The 20,012-nt window shown below is 38.8% G+C and overlaps 2 protein-coding genes across 3 annotated transcripts in view; both read right to left on the bottom strand.

Annotated features, from left to right (window-relative positions):
- The window catches only part of LOC144629969 (WD repeat and HMG-box DNA-binding protein 1-like), a 29,765-nt gene extending 24,330 nt beyond the window's left edge, over positions 1-5,435 (bottom strand). For both annotated transcript variants that reach the window (XM_078488225.1, XM_078488226.1), the window contains exons 1-10: positions 5,275-5,435; positions 4,215-4,326; positions 4,048-4,104; positions 3,660-3,751; positions 2,476-2,584; positions 1,855-1,905; positions 1,664-1,710; positions 1,310-1,358; positions 793-825; positions 451-510 (exon numbers count right to left, since the gene is read on the bottom strand). In XM_078488225.1, coding sequence (XP_078344351.1) covers positions 451-510; positions 793-825; positions 1,310-1,358; positions 1,664-1,710; positions 1,855-1,905; positions 2,476-2,584; positions 3,660-3,751; positions 4,048-4,104; positions 4,215-4,326; positions 5,275-5,351 — 687 coding nt within the window. In that variant the 5' untranslated portion in view covers positions 5,352-5,435. The remainder of the gene's footprint in view (positions 1-450; positions 511-792; positions 826-1,309; positions 1,359-1,663; positions 1,711-1,854; positions 1,906-2,475; positions 2,585-3,659; positions 3,752-4,047; positions 4,105-4,214; positions 4,327-5,274) is intronic.
- Positions 5,436-7,375: 1,940 nt separating this feature from the next.
- LOC144630528 (uncharacterized) lies at positions 7,376-14,162 on the bottom strand. The gene is made up of 4 exons (XM_078488886.1): positions 13,362-14,162; positions 9,325-9,375; positions 8,522-8,695; positions 7,376-8,292 (listed from the first exon to the last, which is right to left on the bottom strand). Exons 1-4 carry the CDS (start codon positions 14,136-14,138, stop codon positions 8,152-8,154), a joined length of 1,143 nt encoding a protein of 380 aa, XP_078345012.1. The 5' UTR covers positions 14,139-14,162; the 3' UTR covers positions 7,376-8,151.
- Positions 14,163-20,012: the final 5,850 nt, after the last annotated feature.

The following is a 20,012-nucleotide window of genomic DNA, read 5'->3' as shown; positions in this document are numbered from 1 at the left end:
CTTGGGTTTAGCTTTTTAACCCTAAATTTGAAATGAAACCCTAGCGTCAGACCCTAACCCTAACCCTTGGGGTTTAGGGTTAAGCTTTTTTCGTTAGGGTTAAGCTTAGGGGTTAGGGCTAGGCCTGTAATCCCAAAACTTTAGCTGGTTTCATTGTTTTGCGGAACAAAAGGTTTCCTTTGTTTATCGTTTGTAAAAGAAAAGTCAAAAAGACGCCGCGCCAGCAAAAACCTTGTCTTTTAGCATGTGTAATTTTTCAAAAACGAACGAAAGACCAGCCAAATGAAACAAAGGACAGTGTTTAGCACACGTAAACAAACCTGCATGCGCAATTTGGAGTTGTTTTGATAACGTTTGATTTAGCCAGAAAGTCCAGGGGACGTTCTTATCCGGAGCTCTTCAATTTCGAAAAAAAGTAGTTGACTTTTCTAAACAAAGTATTAATAATACCTCACTGTGACCATCTTTGTCAAGGTTGAAAACATTTTTCCATGTATCTTGTTCATACACCTAGAAATTGAAATATAATAATTAAATAAAGTGCACAATGTTATTACCGGTATTAATATTTACAAGGTATTTCATTTAAAATGACTTAGTGAATATATTCTATCTTCGTCACAAAAAATTCTAGTTCAACCATAGAGAAATGTTTATTGGTTGTGCTTAGACTTGGCCTGGTTGCTTGTGGAAAGATGACACGTTTAAAGAGGGTCACTATATAATTATCCACATTCACACCAAGAAAAGTAGCTGTTAGTAATAATTTATTATTAATAATAACTTCTGTACCTTGATGGCTTTGTCCACTGGGACAGCTAAATACTAAAAAAAAATGAATAGTAGGTTTGGTCAGGCTAATATTATAACAAACCATGATGATTAATTAAAAGTAATTTCCTTGCTTATAACTTTTACTGAGGGGGCTGGGGGGTTCCCACAAAGCAAAAGACTTGGATGCTTGCCATCTCACCCAGGGGTGTAAATTTCAAATTTTGTTCGCACTTATGGTGTTCAGGACAGAGCACCAATATTTATCAGCCGTTATTGTCTCATTTAGGGTTGCACTTGAAGAAATAAAAAGCATTATCACACTGTGTTAGTAGTGTAGACTGATCACTTTTTTCAGGTATCAAAATTGGTCAAAGAAAGTTCCACTGACACCCAGACTGGCCTCTTTTATTTGAAATTTTCCGACAAGCATCCTCATTCCTTTCAAAGACATATGGAAGTCCCCCATCATTTGACTTTTTATCCCAAACATCCTAAAGATATAATTATATACAATGTATTAGCACAGCACACATACCTTGCCACTTCCCGGCTGCCAGGCAAGACGACACAGTGTCTTTGAGATTCTAGGGAAAGCCAAATAAGACATTGTTACTACCCCGGTAATAATATTTTCATTCATTTTACGATGCTAGTCAAGCTGCCTTTGCATTTATCCTCACAAGCTGATTTTCCTTCTAATATTACCTGTTTTATAAAATACAATTTAAATGCATCACTGCATAATATAAAAGAGGCTTTCTCAATGTACATTCAAATGACCATAGAAATATTTAGTGATTTATATTTCCATGAAGAAAACTAAAACTACATTACCTAGGGCCTGACATTAAGGGCAAAAAACTTAATGAAAGCCATGTTACTAACCCACCTTGCATCATTCACTTTAGGAAGAACAGATAATGTTGTCACACAAGTCTAGAAATGAAAAATAAAATATAATTAAAAATTATGAGACAAAAAAAGGCAAATAAATTTATTTACGCTGTAAATTAGCAAATCTGAATCACCATGGACATAATTTTAAACATGAAAGAAACATGGCTGAAATTTCTCACATACCTGATCATCCAGCTTCCATATTTTTACTGTACCATCACAACTTGATGAAGCCTGTCATGGACAACAAAAACAAACATCACACATAATAATATTGTTTAGTAAATACTAACTCTTCTACTACTTATACTAAAAAATACTAACACTACTAATACCTATAAAATAATGAAAACAGACCTCCATGGCCAAGCTTGCAACTTTTAAAACAATGTGCATCCTTAATTTAATTTTGTGTGCATCATCCGAACAGCTGTGAGTTCTTTTGGGCTCAGATTTTCTGTCTAAGTCAGGTACAATAAAAAATGTATGATGCACAGTAAAAAGTATTTACAGCAAGGCGCCCAAAAGTGTGACCACTTTTAATTTATTCACATTCTTCCGTGCAGATTTAATCCAATCAGAAGTCAACTGGAACCTGTCCTTGGCTTCTGATTGGATGGTGGTTGCACGAAAGAATGTGAATTAATTAAAGGTGGTCACACTTTTGGGCGCCTTGCTGTAATATGTGCAGTGTATTCACTAAACTTCAAGCTTGGGACTCAAATTATAATTATTATGGATTACAGATTGCAACTTAACAGATTCCTAAAATGAAAAGCAAAAAGATATTGAAGTTGTACTCACAATATATTTATCTTTAGGATCCATTGTTACACTTAAAACTGGAGCTTCGTGACCTTTGAATATTTTTTGGCTGCCATCTGCGACAGTCACCACTTTGATGTTGAAATCACTATGAAATTAAAAGCAGCCTTTTAATTGGCAGTTTCATGTTGCAATTAAGTTAAGTTGAAATACAACCCTCCAAGTTTTTTTTTTTTTTTTCCTTAGTGGCCACTTGGTGACTAACTGCTCACGTTTGAAAAATTTTAGTTGCTAAATTAAGCTCACGCTTTTAATACTTCTTCTCAATGTTAGTTACCAGGGGGCTTTGGAATTTCTTAAGGGGGCCTTGCAATTTTTTTAACATGAACAATATCAAGACTACCAGTTACAGGGTTGGAAATTAGCGCTCGCCCGCTCGCCCAGGCGAGTGTGAAAACTGTCGGGTGAGTACAAATCACGGATCACTCGCCCGGTTTGGCGAGTACGATTGTCATATCCAGAATACATTATTCAAAATAAGCGAAACTTTTACTTCCCACTTTAAAATAATCTACACTGTCCACAAGCCGTAGCTTACCAACATTTTGAAATCTCAAACAAAGCTGAGTTCGCTTTCGTAAACAGACAAAAATGGCTTCCGTTTGGGGCATGTTACATGACAGACGTACTTGTACAAAGTAATACCTCTGGTCAAAAATTCACTGACTCATCCACCGAGCCGCGAAACTCGAGCAAAACGCGACAGTCGCAAAACGCAGCAAGATGGCCATTTCTCGCCCCTTTTCCTGTACAATTTCGCTTGCAAACAACAAGAATTTGGAAATACGTATCAAATAAAACTGCGTTTCAACTTTTTGAAGTAAGTGTGCTCGTTTTTTTATTGTGGAGTAAGGTCTATATTTGGCAATTTTTCATTGAAGAAATAGATTGCAGTCTGTTTTGCGATCGACCACCAAAGTGGCACAGTGAGTATCAAAACGTGATTAAAAATTGAAGTTGTATATTTTATTATTCGTAGGGGGAGGGGGCCTAAATTTTTCTTTTTTAATGGAAGAAGACTTGGCGAGTGAAAATTGATCTGGGCGAGTGCAATTTGAAGGTCACTCGCCCGGACGGCGAGTGCTCTGAAATTTTAGTTTCCAACCCTGAGTTACTATTAATAACTATTAAGTTGTACTACAGTTGAAACCCAATAAGCATACCTTGCTCCTGCTGCTAAAATTGTTCCTGATTGGTTAAAGCAGATATGATTGACAGCTGCAGTAAATCTGGTAAGAATTCCATCAGGAGATCCCTGATATTACATAAAATTAGAAAATAATATTTAATTTTAAATATACAACAGACTTATGTGTTGGTACTTTTTTATCTTTATATTTCATCCACTATCCCACGAAGTCTCAAATTTACCATTTACCAGCCCTTTAATTAATTTTACTGACTCATTCCTTTCCTATTGATTTTCAGAAAGGAACTGTAGTCGTGTAACAATCTTGGCTTTAATGGAGAGAAGTATCAACTAGTAAAAGTAGTAGTCAACGTAGCTCAATGTCAAAGTACTAAACATCAGAAAAAAAAAATGATATTTACCTCTGGGAAGGTGAATGCCTGGACAGAATTATCTGATGCAGTCACTATTTTCTTATTCTGTTAGAAAAAAGGTATTTAGTACAGTGTAGTTTGTATAGAAAATTAAAACAAAATGTTGTTTGTAGGACAGGCATTGCTACAAACTTAAACCATATTCATTTTTTTACCTTGACTGCTAGAACTGTGACATTATCTCCAGCCCTGACAGATTCTGGATCACTGTCGTCAAAATCTTTGTATATGCGTACATCTCCATCTGAGCCACAAGTCAAAAGATAACTACAAAAAAAACAGTATTATTATAAAAGAGTACCAATTTGTTTTTCATTTGGTTTACCTCTGTCATAAAGTCATCGGAATATTTTTTTAAAGAAGCCAACAAAGTGTTAAACCCCCCAGATGCAAACTAAAGGAGCTAGCCTGCGAACCCAGACGCATTTCTGACTGTTGCTTTTCTCTGCTATTTTCCTGCGGAGACAAGCAACAGCTGGAAATGCATCTGGGTTCGCAGGCTACAAAGGTACCGACAGCAAAAAAAAACTAGGGTGTCATAATCACACCTTCCCCAGAGAAGGGGGGGTTAAAATGAAACGTCCCATTAATTGAGGGGGGTTACAATGTAAATGGACATACTAAATTGTAAGGTTGGGAAGGCAATTTCCACACCAGATGGCATCAACCCATCCGGCCTTACAGACAGGGTCATATGCACGGTTGAAGTATAATTATGTTTTTCGGTGTATTGCACACAAAAACTGGCTTACTTCAAATATTATAAATTGTTTCAATGTATGTCTGGCAACAGGCCTTTATAAAAATAACAAAAGGTACACATTTCATGCCTAAAAAATCTTGCAGAAGTTTGTGATATGCTTAAGCTTAATAGGTTTCTAAACCGCAACGCAGGCGTGGGAAACTAAGCTTATTTTCATACGTAGCTTATATAAAGTCCCGGCAGAACGATCAACAAATTTTCATTCACCATGATGTTCCAAATGACCCCGATCAAACACAGCTCTTCGCGTAAAATATGGAATGAAAATGTCTGAATTAGAACCGGCTAAACGATCAGACATGTTGATATAACGCGATGTTGAATAAATATGTTTGATCGAACTTAGCCAGGGCTTTATAAGCGTACATTGCATTAGAAATCTGTAAAAATACATGTACATGTACTTCAAAATACACGCGCGCGCCATTAAACAAAATATTCGCTCTACTTACTCTCCCTTCTCGTCGTAACAGACATCTGTATGTCCCTCACTGTGAGCAAATCGCATAGGTTTACGATCGGCCGGCATTTTGGTTATTTTAAAGAGGCCACAGTAGTGAAATCGAGCAATGTTTTCCTTCGATTTCTAACTTTTACCGCGTTCGATCGAAGAACTTTCCCGCCACTTGGTGGACCCAATGGAACTCTGGTATAGCTCGGTCCAGTTTTCCTCCGCCTTATTCTGCCATCGGCGTCCCTTGGGCGTCCTTTGTCCCATTTCAATTTTTTCTTCTTTTATTTTCTTCTTCTTTTCTTTACTTTGTGATTCAAAGTTACAGCAAGGCGCCCAAAAGTGTGACCACTTTTAATTTATTCACATTCTTTCGTGCAGATATAATCCAATCAAAAGCCGCGGATAGCTTGCAGTTGACGTCTGATTGGATTAAATCTGCACGAAAGAATGTGAATAAATAAAAGTGGTCACACTTTTGGGCGCCTTGCTGTAAATGGCCCAGTAGACTCCTCTTTTCTCTTAATGATTTTCTTCGTTTTCTCTTGTTTATTTTTAATATCCTTGCGTGCACAAAACTACTACGGCACAGGCAGGGGTATTTTGCAGAACGCAGAATGCTGATCGCAGAATGACTGGGGTCAGGGGGCGGTATGATGGCGGTTAGCTTTCACTTCGGTTTGCTCCCCGGTTTGCTTGCGCCTGCACTGCAGCCCACCAGGGTACGTATCGATGGGCGATGCGTGAATTTTTTTAAAAAAATACAAACCTCCACTTTCGGAGTGTTTCGTCGCTTATGACTGTACCTACTCAACGAGCTCTTCGACCCTTACCTTAATAATAATAATAATAATAATAATAATAATAATAATAATAATAATAATAATAATAATAATAATAATAATAATAATAATAATAATTTGCTAATTTATATAGCGCATATTTCCATGTTCTGATCAATAGCGCTTTACATATTTAAGAGAAAATTAAAAAAAATTACATGACCATGAAAATAAAAATAAAGTTATAAATTATAAAAATACTTCTTAAAAAGATAAGTTTTAAGTTGAGATTTAAAACAGTCAAGTGATGTTGCTTGACGAAGCTCCACAGGTAGAACATTCCAGAGTTTCGGAGCTGCTACTGAAAATGATCTAGCTCCCAATGTTGACAGCATCTTTCCCTTGGGATGGTCCAATAAGGGCATGCCAGTAGACCTAAGACCTTATGAATGCTTAGTATTTACCTCCCCCCCCCCCCCTCACCTCAACGGTCATGCATTTCATGCTGAAACGAATTTTTATCCTATACCTTGACCACCAGCTTTTTCCGATGCCAAAGGGTCGCGATCTCGCCTCGGATTGGTTGTAATTTGCGCGCGAAAATTTAAAACTGAGCGACAGCCAATTAGCGAAACTTCATAAAAAGTAGCCTGCGAACACAGACATATTTCCGGCTGTCGTTTCTCTCCGGCAAAGAGAAACGACAGCCGGAAATACGTCTGTGTTCGCTGGCTACATAAAAAGAAATCAGGTCGATTCTCAGATGTCTTTCAAGCGGGGAAAGAATTTCCGGAATGGAAAAAAAGGAGTCACGGTGGATAGAAAAAGGAAACGAAAGGGAGGCATACTTAGGGATAGTAAAAGCTAGGAAGCTTGAGTAAATCTGTGGGAATTAGAGTGGAGTGGAGGCCAGTTCGGAATCACAGGAGATCGAACGGACGGTTGATGGTTGTCACAGAGGACCTTGACAATCGAGATTGACAACAAGGCAACATTGAAATTATTGTCTAAAATAGGTTCGACATATCCTTCAAGTTGGAGTACGCAGTACAGAGATCCGTTGAACTAGGAGCGGATCTAGGGGGAGGGTGCAGGGGTTCCTACCCCTCCCTGACTTGACCTATAGTAGCCCCTTTTAAAAATTCGTCACCAGTTAGTTACGCCATTCCTTAGTGGTGCACCCCTCCTAAGAAAATCCTGGATCCGCCCCTGGTTGAACTATGGTAGGAAGGAAGAAAGAGACAACGCAACTTGCGTGATTCTGCAAGGTGAGTAGCTGCATGAAAGAAGCAAACAATCATAAAAGAAAACATTCCTCTTTATTATTTCATTGGCCATTCAGTTTAAAGATGGTGCTTTCGATCATTTATTCTTGTGTTATAAAAGTTTATTTTAGCATTAAGTAGTTACATTGAATGTATCAGAACGTTAGGTAAAATGCATATATTCCACTTAATTAACGTCTTTATTACAAACATGTTTGTCAGAGCATTTATTTATATTTGTATATAGGAGACTGGAAAGCCATTTAAAAAATTACGGATTCCTTAATAGTTTTTGACCATTACATTCCCAAAACAATCAATATTTTATTTCTATTATAATATCAATTCAGTGTCATATAGACAAGTCACAAAGGAAGAAATGTGCAATTTATATACGTACTGAGGTACCTCATTCCCTGGACTGACAATTAAAAGCATGACTTTTCATAGGTCTGCCATGTGTGCTAATCATTTCCATTCCAAAATAAACTGGAGGCGTGTGGCACCGACGCACAACAATAACGTAGGTAATACCTGCGCTAAAATTATGTGCAATGAGATAATTGCAAACTAAAAACAGAAGAAAGCGTCCCTCCAAATCATATGAAGGCTGTCAAACGAGTACATTTTGTGTGAATTCAGTTACAAGTACGTTAAAATGCGAACAGTTTTTGATTATACATTTTGAATATTGCGTTGCCGATTCTCTCTTTCATCGCTGGATACCAGCACATTCCGAAGTAGAATCTTGTCAGCGCCTCGCACTATTACTGTAAGTAAACATTGCGTTGCAATAATTAATTTTAGGGAAAAGCACTAATAAAAGTTTTTTTATAGACAAGTGTAAGCATTTGTCTTTGCTATCTCATCCGGGAAATAGAATGCTGGTCGACGGACTTCGGACTTTGACCTTTGCTTCATGGACTGAGATTTGGCATCATCTTTGACCACTAGTGAACGAACTGACATTGTCTGAAAGGGAAATATGGAAGATAAAAACCAATTATTAAAGCCTCTTTGAGTGATATTTCAAGGGAATGATATCATAGGGTACCCCACAAAAATATATTCAGTTCGAAAACAGCGTTTACTAATGTGATGCAATACTTTGCCTAGAATCCGCGGCACTGATCGACAAGTAATTACGCGAGCTCACACGACTCTACTGGCATCGATCTGACGCATGAGTTGCGTCACTTACCACGTGATCTTGAAGATGGTGTATAATGTCGTTTCTGTTATCCAGTTCGGCTTGTAGCTCTCCCTTTTCTCGTAACAGCGTGTCACGCTCTAACTGCATCGCGTCACGCTCGCACTGTAAGCGGTCACACTCGTGTCTGAGATTGTCACGCTCCTTCCGCAAATCATCTCTTTCCTGTTATAAGAGAGAAACAGGAAAGATATTTTTTACTTAAAATCCTAGCATGAGAGATTCGCGCTTCCACGGATGGGCTCCTGGCATGTAAAGCATTGGCCAAACGGTAACGCAAGAGGACGCAAGAAGTCGCCAGTTGAAATTGCGTACAGACTTGCGTTGGGTGGCCAAACGGTGAAAATCTCGACCAAAAATGAAAATGAAGTCAACGCAAGTGCATTCAAGTCCTGGCCAAACGGAGACGCAAGTAGACGCAAGCAGACGCAAGTTTTTAACTTGCGTCTATTTGGCCAGGGTTAACGTCTAGAATAAAATTAAGTGGTCAATTTTGAAGATATGGCAAAATTAAAAAAAAAAAAGAAAATGAAATGTTCTCAATGCATTGTACAGGAACAAATTAACTAAGCAGGGACTAATGACAGATCTTTGCAATCTGATAGTGATCTGAGCTATTGAAGTTTAAAACATTCAAATGCAAAACTGATAAACTCTGCCACCAAAGACACGCGGACCCATTGCGGACCCACCCTTTGAGTCGCTCTACAGAACAACTTCGCTCTTCAGGCGGAGACTCAATCCTCGCATTGTTTATATTTGTCTATTATTTTTAAAATCTAAACATTTCTCACCTTCTTTAACAACTCGTAGTCCTTTTCTGAAAAGGTAGGTGTCTTCAAATTCTGATGTTAGAAAGAAAAATAATTGGTTCGCAAAATAGATTCATAACAAACAAATTTACTTAGGGTATAAAGACTCTTTCTGTACTTAGAAACTTTCAATATGTGGGAATTTATGTTGATTATATTGAAGACCATAGGTGGACGTGACGGTGGACATTGACAACGACTGCGGGGCACTCAAAATGGGGGGATCAAGTGAATTAAACTGCAATTAATGAAAAACAGCACTCAACCACAACTCGTGGTTGACTTCCTTAGCTCCGCGTTTTTTGCCACAAATGTTTTAGTCCGGCGGCTTAGCTCCTGAATTGTGCGATTTTTGATACAAGCACCAAACTTTGCGGGATTACAAGCATTCGTATACTAATCAATTCTTGATATAGTGCCAACGCCAATTTCCTATTTTCAGCTAGTAAACGGCAATGAAATTTTCAGCCGAGAGGCCCCTCCCCCACGAAGTACTTCTTTTTGTACTTTTATAAACCTTTTATTGTAGATTTTTATTCATAAATACAGATGTGAATGCTTTAAATTAGCCTTACAATTGTCATTCTTTACCATCTGTTTGATACCAATAACTTACTAGGAAATTATTGCATGGGAAAATATTTTTCGTTCCCCGCCCTCTGCTCCCTGGCGTCTTTCGTTTTGCGCTAGCGTCCAAGTCTCTCGCGATCGGTGAACCGTTCGCTAACAGAAGAAAAATACGAAAATATAGGGCTGTGTACAGTCTAAATTACAGCATTTCATTCTAAATTTTGTACGTGCGACTTGATATCACTTCCTGACATAATAGTATTTGTCAATAAACCAGGACAAACAAATATTTCACGAAATTTCATTGATTTTAATAAATTACGGTTTCCATGGAAACTGGTGTTTTTCGGGCTTGGCACTATATCTGAAAAAACTTCTGTTGGTGACCACTTTCATTGTGCCAAGTTTCATGCTTATATCAAAAAGTGCACAATTCAACTAAAATTTCGAGCTAAGCCGCCGGACTATTTGGCGATTTGCCTTGTGAAACAGGCCCAATATATGAAATGGCTTTATCCGGCTTTGGGAACAGTAAGGCGGCACTAAAACAGAAGGCTGTAAAATTTGTCTTGTAGGCCTAGCTCATGCGATCGATGTATACAAACGCGGCTCGATATGCTTTCAAAAACCGCGCTCGTTTAGCGGCACGTATCACCTAAAATCTTTTGCACTCGAACTAAAATGAACAATCTATATAAAGCTACTGTTGGGTGATTATTACAGTGATTCACAATTCACTGTCGAAAATAATTAATTAATATTTGCTGCGGTTTTGCGCTTGGTGAATCTATGAACTATAATTAGGAAAAACGTGCAGGGTGAACATATACAAATCACAGTTAATTAACTAGTCATGTCTAAGGAATAAACAACAAACAGCGGCGACAGACATACAAACATTCCATGTCAAATTAAAATGGCCAAAGAACAAAACTAGTCATTTCTAACTCAACCAATATGCCTGTGGCAAGGCATGTGTTCTTCTGCAGGGTCGTAGGCAGGGGGGGGGGGGCTGGGGGTGCGATCGGTGCACAAGCGGGCCACAAAGGTCCACTAATCGGGGAGTGAGGGTTAAAATGACTCTTTGAATGCAGGAAATGTGGACTTTAACAACTCAATTTTTCAAATTTTTCGAGGGGAGAATACCCTAGGACCCCCCCCCCCCCCCCCCCGAGATGCTCACGTCTCTAGCGCTCGCACCCACCGATACAATATCCTGCCTACGGCCCTGTTCTGTGCTTAACACTGACTCTCTATCCCTTCCCTCTCCCCCCCCCCCCCCATCCCCTGTATACACTATACACGTACTGTTGGCACCAAAAATAGCAAGGACATCCCCCTCTTCACCCCAAGGGTTTACAGCAGTCCACTCAAATCCTCAACGAGCAAAAAACAAGAGTATTACAAATCTTAATTATATCCAGCGCACGTGAGTGAGAGCATGATCGACTTAGCTTTACCGTATTTGCTTTGTGCCGATGTACAGTGAAGACTAATAAGAAAAGTAATTATTGATTTATTTACTCGCGCAGAACATAAGGCCAAGAGCAACATGTATTTACTCATAAAAAAACTCTAGGCAGACCAAAAGCGGTGTATCACGCCCTTCCAAATAGGTGTTTGCAGAGCAAAGTTTTACTGGCCCTTGCATTTCCAGAATCAAGCTTCTAACTTTTAAATCTGTACATAAAAATCTGGGTATGTGACCATTCAAATAAAGCTATAACGTTCATGTGGAACTGTTTATTATGTTGTAAAAAGCTGTTTAAGCTGGTCTGAGGATAAACTACTTGCTAGTTTGAAGCCGTTCAAATGAAAGAAAAATATAATTATTGCACAGTACAGTCGAACCTCACCCCATCAGGACACCTGCATAATACAGACCTCTAATCTGCTGTTTAACAGACAGTTCACTAGGTCCCAGAGAAACCAAAATTCATATAATATCTACCTCTCATATACGGACACCTCCATAATAATGTGGACACTCAGGTCTTCCCGGAAGAGCTGAATTAAAGGGGGCCCTTGGTACTGTATAAAGAGGTTCGACTGTATTTCTTTTCACTCTTTTTCAATTATGAACAACGTGAGTCATCTGCCAGCAGAGTCACCTTGATTCGCTTTTAGATCTGCTAGTGTGGTATCCCACTATAAGTGTAGAATGGTCCGTGAAATATAATGAGTCTCGATAAATTTTAGGGGAGTCTCGAAATCTCGGCTTCGCAAACTAGTGTCTCGGAATCTCGAGCTCGCAAAAAATGAAGCCAGTCTCGAAATCTTGAATGTTGCAATTTGAGTTATAGAATCTCGCAAGCCAAGGAAAAAAATCTGAATAAACTGTCATAAAACAATAGCAAAAACAAAGGAAAATCACGATTAAATGCTGTATATTGCTCGTCAATTTGCCATTCTGTTTTATCTAGGAATAATATTTAGTACGACGCATAGAGCAGACAGAGAGCTACAGAGCGCTGTAAAAGTCTCACGCTCGGATTTTTGAATCGCGGCGTCTTGGTCTCGGATTTTAAACAAGGGTCTCGGCGTCTCGGCAAGTCTCGGATTTTACCATTTTACCCTACTATTCAACGCGAGTTAGCCAGGCGGCAATACACGATATGCACATGCTCTTGCAACGAAAGAATGCAAAAGACAGACTTGTAAAACAGGTTGCTAAAGAAATGTAACACGCTGAAACGTAAGAAGACTGAACTGCCTGTTGCGGACATATAATGCCTCGAGTGTTGACAGTGTTTTTGTAAATTTTGATATCCGGCCTGGACAGAAGAATTGAAGAATGGCTCTTCTTGCTTGCACCATTCTTCCATTCTAATGATATTGAGTACGCGAGAAATTTCTACCGCACTGGGCTTTACATATTTGACTCTATTTCAAGAAATAACTCTCAAATAGCTGGGAATTCGGCAGCATGAAAACCTGGACACTTTTTTCCTGTAGAAAAATTAGGTGGTTTAGATCATCTTTTGAATATAAATTTTCATATTTAAGCTGATTTGTTTTAGTTTTTTGTTGTTCTGTTGTCAGGTTGTTGTCAAAAACGATTAAATATACGGAATATAATTTACTGACCTCCGCGCATTTTAAATTTTTAATAGAAGCAAATTAGCACCGCGCGACAAATAAATTTCACTTTTAAGTGGTAAAAAAAAATCAAGGAGAAAATAAGGACCTATAAGGGGTTTAAGGGATAAGGGATAACTCACAACATTATTTTAGGGTTAAGGGATAAATGTTTAAAAAATTATAGGGATAAGGTATAAGGTAAAACAACTCAATTTTAGGGATAATGAAAATCAGTCTAATAGGGATAACAGCTTTGGTAATTTTTGGGATAAGGAATAACTGCCCTAAAAGTTATTGGGATGAGGGATAACGTACCACCTAACAGGACCTCGAAAATGAAGTGAACAAAATCAAATATAAGCTAATACCTTGTCTGTTTTGTGTTGCACTTCTGCTAGGCGGCTTGTCGACGTAGATCGCTTCAAACTCTCCATACCACTTTCTGGAACTTGCAAATGTGAACGAGAGAAGTCTTGAAGGATTCTATTTTCCTCCCTGTCTTCTTCGCCAGTAAACGAGCGAGATCGTGTGCGATATTCTAAAAAACTCTTTACCGGCGGTGTCGAAATCACCAAGCCAGCAGGGCTAGATGAAAGCTTTGACTGATTCGCGATCGTAACCAAAACTTCGGGTTCGGAAGCACTTCGCCCATGAACTTCAGGTCTCTTGAGGTTTTTCATGGGTCGGGTGCTTTCGGGTGGAGTGTGGAAGGCTTCTGTCGAGGATGAACCACTCGATGGTGCCTGCCTTGCTTTGCGAAATCTCGCCCTTGCGTTATGCAATCTTTGGTACTGTTGATCGGTAACGTTGGTGATTAGTTGCCTTTCGCTAGGATCTTCGTTTGATCTCCACGAGCTTGATCTAGAAGAGGGACGGGGGGAATCTGCCTCGAAAATACCGCTTCCACTGCTACTAGCAGCGCTTGAGAAACTGCTTTCGCGACTAACCGAATTTGATGCGGCCAGCTCGACACTACTAAAACTGCTCTCCCGGCTCACTGTTGTACCATAGTTTGTCTCTTTAGCTTTTTTGTCAATCGATAAGTTGATAAGCATCGCTTCGGAACGCCTTTGTGCAACGTGCTCGTTCATATCATCCACGGCATGTTCAAATTTCTCTCTTTCAAGTTGTTTCGCATAACACATCCGTTTTCGAGAGCGGTGTCAACAAACTGTAATTTGTGATACGTGCGAATAGCATTTGATTCAGGTCGTTTTAGCATCCTCGAGGTCAAATGACAGAGTTTGTTTGCACTACCTCAATGCAAAATTTATTTTGGGATTAATGATTGATGGTTTCGGCAATAATCTCGGGTTTTTAATTCAGCCGGCGAGCTTAGAAGGTAAATATTCTGTCAACATTCTTTTGAGAACCCAGTAGAATCAAACATGCATTTCCGGAGTTTTCTTTGCCCATTTTGAAACTGAACAATTCTTCGTGGCTTTTTCGGAGGCTTAAAATAGAACTATTTCAGGTTTTTGTAAACCGGAAAACCAAATTCAAATAGACAGTAACTACAGACAATTTAAGACATTTTTCAGAGTCATTAACGTACTCAAATGCCTCTTATAGCCTCGGTTTATTTTTTAGTTTGAAAAGTAGGAATCTCTGGCAAAGTATGAATGTTTAGTCATAGCATTTTCGACGGGTAGTTTGGTAAAACATTTTTTTGCAAGAAATAATGAAGTTTTTTAAAACTACAATTACGTTTTACAGCTAAGCACATTCCATCACAGAAAACTAGAGGAAGTTTATCTAATGGTTGCCTTCCGGCGTAGTTCTATACCGATGACGTCATATGACGCAAATCGAGTTCAGTTGTGACGCACTGTTCTTAACCTCGTTTCCATGGTCTTTTCAAGATGGCGGCGTGGCCGTGTCCGCCATCTTGAATAGTATACCATTCTCACTCATTAATTATGCCGCTCATTGTCCGGCGTGGATAAGATATGGGAAAAGATTGTGGCCTACGGCTGCTCACGCACCTTGCTGCTTCAGTATAAACGCCAAAAGATCTCCGCATTTACAGGAAATAATCCACAAAATACACCTTCTCCCCAAAACTCAGAAAACCCCTCAAACCCCAACCGGTATATCCAACCACGAGAGAGGCCCAACCCAGCTAGTGGGGTTACTTCCCTATACCATATCATGGCATGTATTTAGATCGTGGCTTATAATGAGAGTGAAGTTAAGAGTAAAGAAAACGCCAAGACCTAAGGCGGACAGAATAACACCAGTGATGTCTGCCGAGAAAGGAAAACGTAAGACAAAAACGAAAAAAGAACAAAAGGGAAAAACCCCACTAGCCAAGCCGGACCAGGAATCCGTCGTAAACGGATTATAGGGTGTAAATTAGAATACCCTTCTGATCGCGACAAGGCCAGTGGAGGGGGTGGACTGACTATTTTTTTATTATTTAAAAATGACATAATATTTTGAATTGTTAAAATTCTAGCTAGGGGAGAAGTAAAGGATAAACATAACTCCCGTATAACCCAGGTTGTAGCGTCTAAACGTGGATAAAATGCTTAACTCCGTGGATAAAAACGGCCGACCGGCGAGCTTTTAATAATTACAAACTAAACCTACAGAAATATACAATTGTCTATTTAAAGTTCCGCACTGGGATGTGTTAGGTAACAAACCTTACGTTAGCCTAACGTGTGAACACTTTAACCTAAGCTCATTAACACTCAAACAGCAGTAAGCTCTTAAACAAAAGTCCACACAACTACTGTATTTTTCTTGACATGAAAGCTTATCAATTCCAGACCGATAAACCATAACAAAGCACCTAACATACCAACACTTAAAAGGACCGACACAAGACTGTTGCCAAATACCCTAGATACCCAATTCAAACTTTAAACAAAGACGACGCATGCCTCTTGCCAACTTAGCTCGACACACGAGCACACTTGAGACCAAAACCGTAACACGTCGTGAAACAAATTGTGCTAACAAAGGAGCGAACATAGCTATAGCCGACACACGGCATGTTCCAATTTCTACTCGACACACGAGCGAACGTTTTAGCTACAACCAACAGACAGCATCTGCCAATTTCTGCTCGACATACGAGCGAACGTTTTAGCTATAACAGCCGACACACGGCGTCTGCCAATCTCTGCTCGACACACGAGCGACGGAACGTTTTAGCTATTACAGCCGACACACGGCGTCTGCCAATCTCTGCTCGACACACGAGCGACGGAACGTTTTAGCTATTACAGCCGACAAACGGCATCTGCCAATTTCTGCTCGACACACGAGCGAACGTAAGCTACTACAGCCAACACACGGCGTCTGCCAATCTCTGCTCGACACACGAGCGAACGTAAGCTACTAAAGCCGTAATAAACGGGGTCCGCTAATAAATTGCCATAAACAGAACTAGATATAAAGCACACTACGCGATAAACAAAAGAGATAGCAAGCGAAAAAGAAAGCATATAAATGTTTTAAAATACCGAGTAATTGTTGTATACGTTGTCCCGCTTCTCCGGAATGCTGTGGAACTGGAAAAGCGGCAGAGACTGGATATAAGCTGAAATACAGTGTAAGTCCTGTAGTTTTTATAGCAGCAGCAGGGTAGGTACAGCCATTTACTTGCTTGGGCTTCGGCGACGTACGGCGAGAGTATAAGAAAATTCGTCCGGACTTCCCGGCTTGCGTATCTCTTTCGAAATGTCCCGAAACTAAGCAAAGAGATCTTTAAATACCGCGATTGTGCACATGCTGATTAGGCATTACATAATACAACTATCTATAAACAAACAGGGTTATGTAATCCACGCACTTGTGAATTCCGCGTCATAATTATGAATGAGAATAGGCCATGGAAACGGTAAACGCAAAAAAAAAAAAAAAAAAAAAAAAAAAAAAAAACAGTATGATTCACTTTTGTCTAAATCTCTTAACATGCGTGATCTAACTGTTCACAAAGCTTCAGTGCGAGAAATGAAGATCTCGTTAATCCTTTTGGTCATCACGAAGAAAACGAAGGTTAAAACCTTCGAGTGAATAAACAACATGCTTACCATAACAAACAACCATAGCAGTATGTGTTACTCAAAACCAATGGGGACGACTATACTAGCCAGATTCTGACAAAAAAAAACGTAGAATCAAGGGCATGTATTTGCGGGGACCTGATTTAATTTTGTCCCCACAAATACAATAATATAATATTAATAGAAGGCTTATATAGCGCCTAAAAAAAGGCTCTAAGCGCTTTACAATTCTAAAAACTAAAACGTTACAAAGATAATATAGAACAATAATCACAGTAAAAAATTAGTAAAACTTACATTGAAATTTAACAAAAATGAACTAAATGCTTCTCTTAGTAGATATGTCCTAAGATTACGTTTAAATTCTTTGAGAGTGGCAGCCGGAATCAATGTTCTTCGGAAGAGTGTTCCATAACGACGGAGCGCCTGGGCAGTTTTATTTTTTACGCCCACTTTAGACACTTGTTCGCTATTTTGGGGGTTGACAGTGCTCCAAACCTTTTAAAACAATAGATGGTTACGTGTGTTCATGCCACTAAACAATAAAACATTGCGATTACATAACTGAGGCATAGTGTATGAGCGCAAAACAAAAGATGAACACGGTCAACCATCTTCCAACCTAAATCTTGGCCTGTTTGTTTGCTCCTTCTGAATGTTCGCGTTTGCCGGGCTTCTTAACCATTTCCCTCTATTAGAGCGGTTTTCACTTGAGTTTCGAAAGTTAATTGCGTTTGCTTTGGTTTTGCATTGCTACGCTTACTGATTGGCTTAAAAATTTCGCGCCACTTTCTCAGCCAATCAGAACTAAAACCAAAACCAATCGTGACTCGCTCGCGCACGGTTTCCCGCGCTTCGTGCCGGCTACATGTATTTGCTTCGACTTTTGATTGGTTCACTGGATTGTCTGTGTCCTTTGTGATTGGCCAGAGTAATTACTTTGGTTTTGGTTTTACGACACCCAATTGAAAACTGCTCTAACTTTGTTCAGTTTAATGCATAATGGCTAGTAGCAATCAACTATGCACTTTCTGGATACTCCCAAAGATTGAGTCGCGTGACTGACCCTCGGTCAGGGACGTTGAAGTTCAAAACTTGTTAACTTGTTCATAGATAACAAAGAAATTTACATAACTTGTTGATAATAGAATGTCTAAAACGACCCTTCACCGTTTTAACGATGTTTAGTTTTTAGTGTTTAGTAACCGTGGTGTCGTAATTTGTGTCGATGTCATTTTCTAAGTATATATTATTTTATTATAAGTAGTGTCCACATTATATTGTAAGTAGTTGTAGCATTGTAAGTAGTGTAAGTAATGTAGTATTGCATAATAAAGATAGAAAAATAAAAATAAAAAATTTAAAACGACCCTTCACGCCTTTGATGAGATGTGGCGCCACCATAGAGTGCTCAATATTCCAAGATCAATACGACTGACGGAATATATTTAACACATATATGATAATTTTCAAAACTAGCTTCCGCGTTCCCTAAACAAATAATTATCTGAATAAACGGAAAAGAATTGCTAGCTGAATCATTAGAATCTAAAATCATTAGGTAAACGTTTAAGTTATTAGTGAAAACTGGGAAAAGTCGGATAGCTATTATTTCAGTCTCATTTTATACTTGAATTTACGCGGCAGCAAGGTTCGAGAGACATACAATACAATACAATACAATACAATACAATACAATACAATACAATACAATAGTCGTTTAATGTGTCATACACTTAGCAATAAGGTGTGACATTGCAGAAATGTCACACCAGCTAGTTTACAGGTATTCCACCTAAATTAGTTAAGAAAAAAAATAAAAATAAAAATAATGATAATAAGTGAATAAATAAATAAAAAATATATAAGTCAGGATGATGAGATAAAATCTAAAGTAATTATTATATATACAATATGCTGTACAATAAATGAGTTGATACTACTAAAATTAGGTTAAAAGGCCCGAAAGGTCAATTTTCATTATACTATTTTTAAAGGCCTTAAAAGATCTGTTGGTTCTGTACGAATCTGGAAGTAAGTTCCACAGCTTTGGCGCTAGGCAACGCCACGATTTGAGGCCGTAGGTGGTGGTGTTGACCCTTGGCTGTTTCAGGATGTCGGTTCCTCTCAGATCGTATCTGACGTCTCTAAAATCCAATAACTTTAAAATCCAATAACATGATACCTTCTCTTCTTTTGAAAGACAAACAAGTCTGCCACACTGTGCTTCCATCCATGTCTAATATACACGAAGTGATATTTACACTGTGTGAATACACTTGAAATATTGCCTAGCTGCTCGAGCTTCCTATTGGTTGGATCACTGAATTGAATCCAAACTTGCTTAAGGGAACGCTGGAGCGTAACATTTATTCAACAAAAGAAAACGTATATATTAATACTTGTCAGAACTCAAGGGGAAAAAATTGAAGTGATTCATCCGCGGTGTCGCTCCGGGAACGCATTTCCTAAGCACTTTTTGTTTTATTTGGACTGACACCCTCGATCAAAAAGTAACCAATTCCAGGACTCTGAGACCTTGCGGTAAAAAGTTGGAGAGTTTCAGATGGAAACAAACATAGAGAAACCAGAATTTGTGACCCATCACAAAGGCTTCCGAGATTTCATGATAACTGGATCAAATGTTTCGGAACCCACAGTTTTCCAGGTACAGACATTCGCTTATGTGATGTTGTTTTGATTTGTGTTTGAGAGTGATGGACCAGGTCCTTGTGGACTGAGAGGACATTTAAATACGCCCTTTAGGGGCAGTAAGATCGTAGAGTTATGTGGCAAAATGAGTTATAAGTACAAAAGTACAATAACAGGGACCTTTTACAAGTATCTTTCACGGGAGTGACAAACAGAATTGTATTGTGATAACATTATACCTTCGAGTTCAAGATTTTCGAGAGCTTTTTTGGAACGTTTCAAGTTATATTGACTATTGAGTACGATGGTGAACTCTTTCCAGTCCAGAAATTAAAGAGTTGCAATTTACCG

This window comes from Oculina patagonica, chromosome 11 (genome assembly GCF_052425735.1).
Source record: "Oculina patagonica isolate OP01 chromosome 11, crgOcupat, whole genome shotgun sequence".
NCBI lineage: Eukaryota > Metazoa > Cnidaria > Anthozoa > Scleractinia > Oculinidae > Oculina > Oculina patagonica.
The sequence above is the reverse complement of the archived record's forward strand: the minus strand, read 5'-3'. Positions and strand labels throughout refer to the sequence as shown.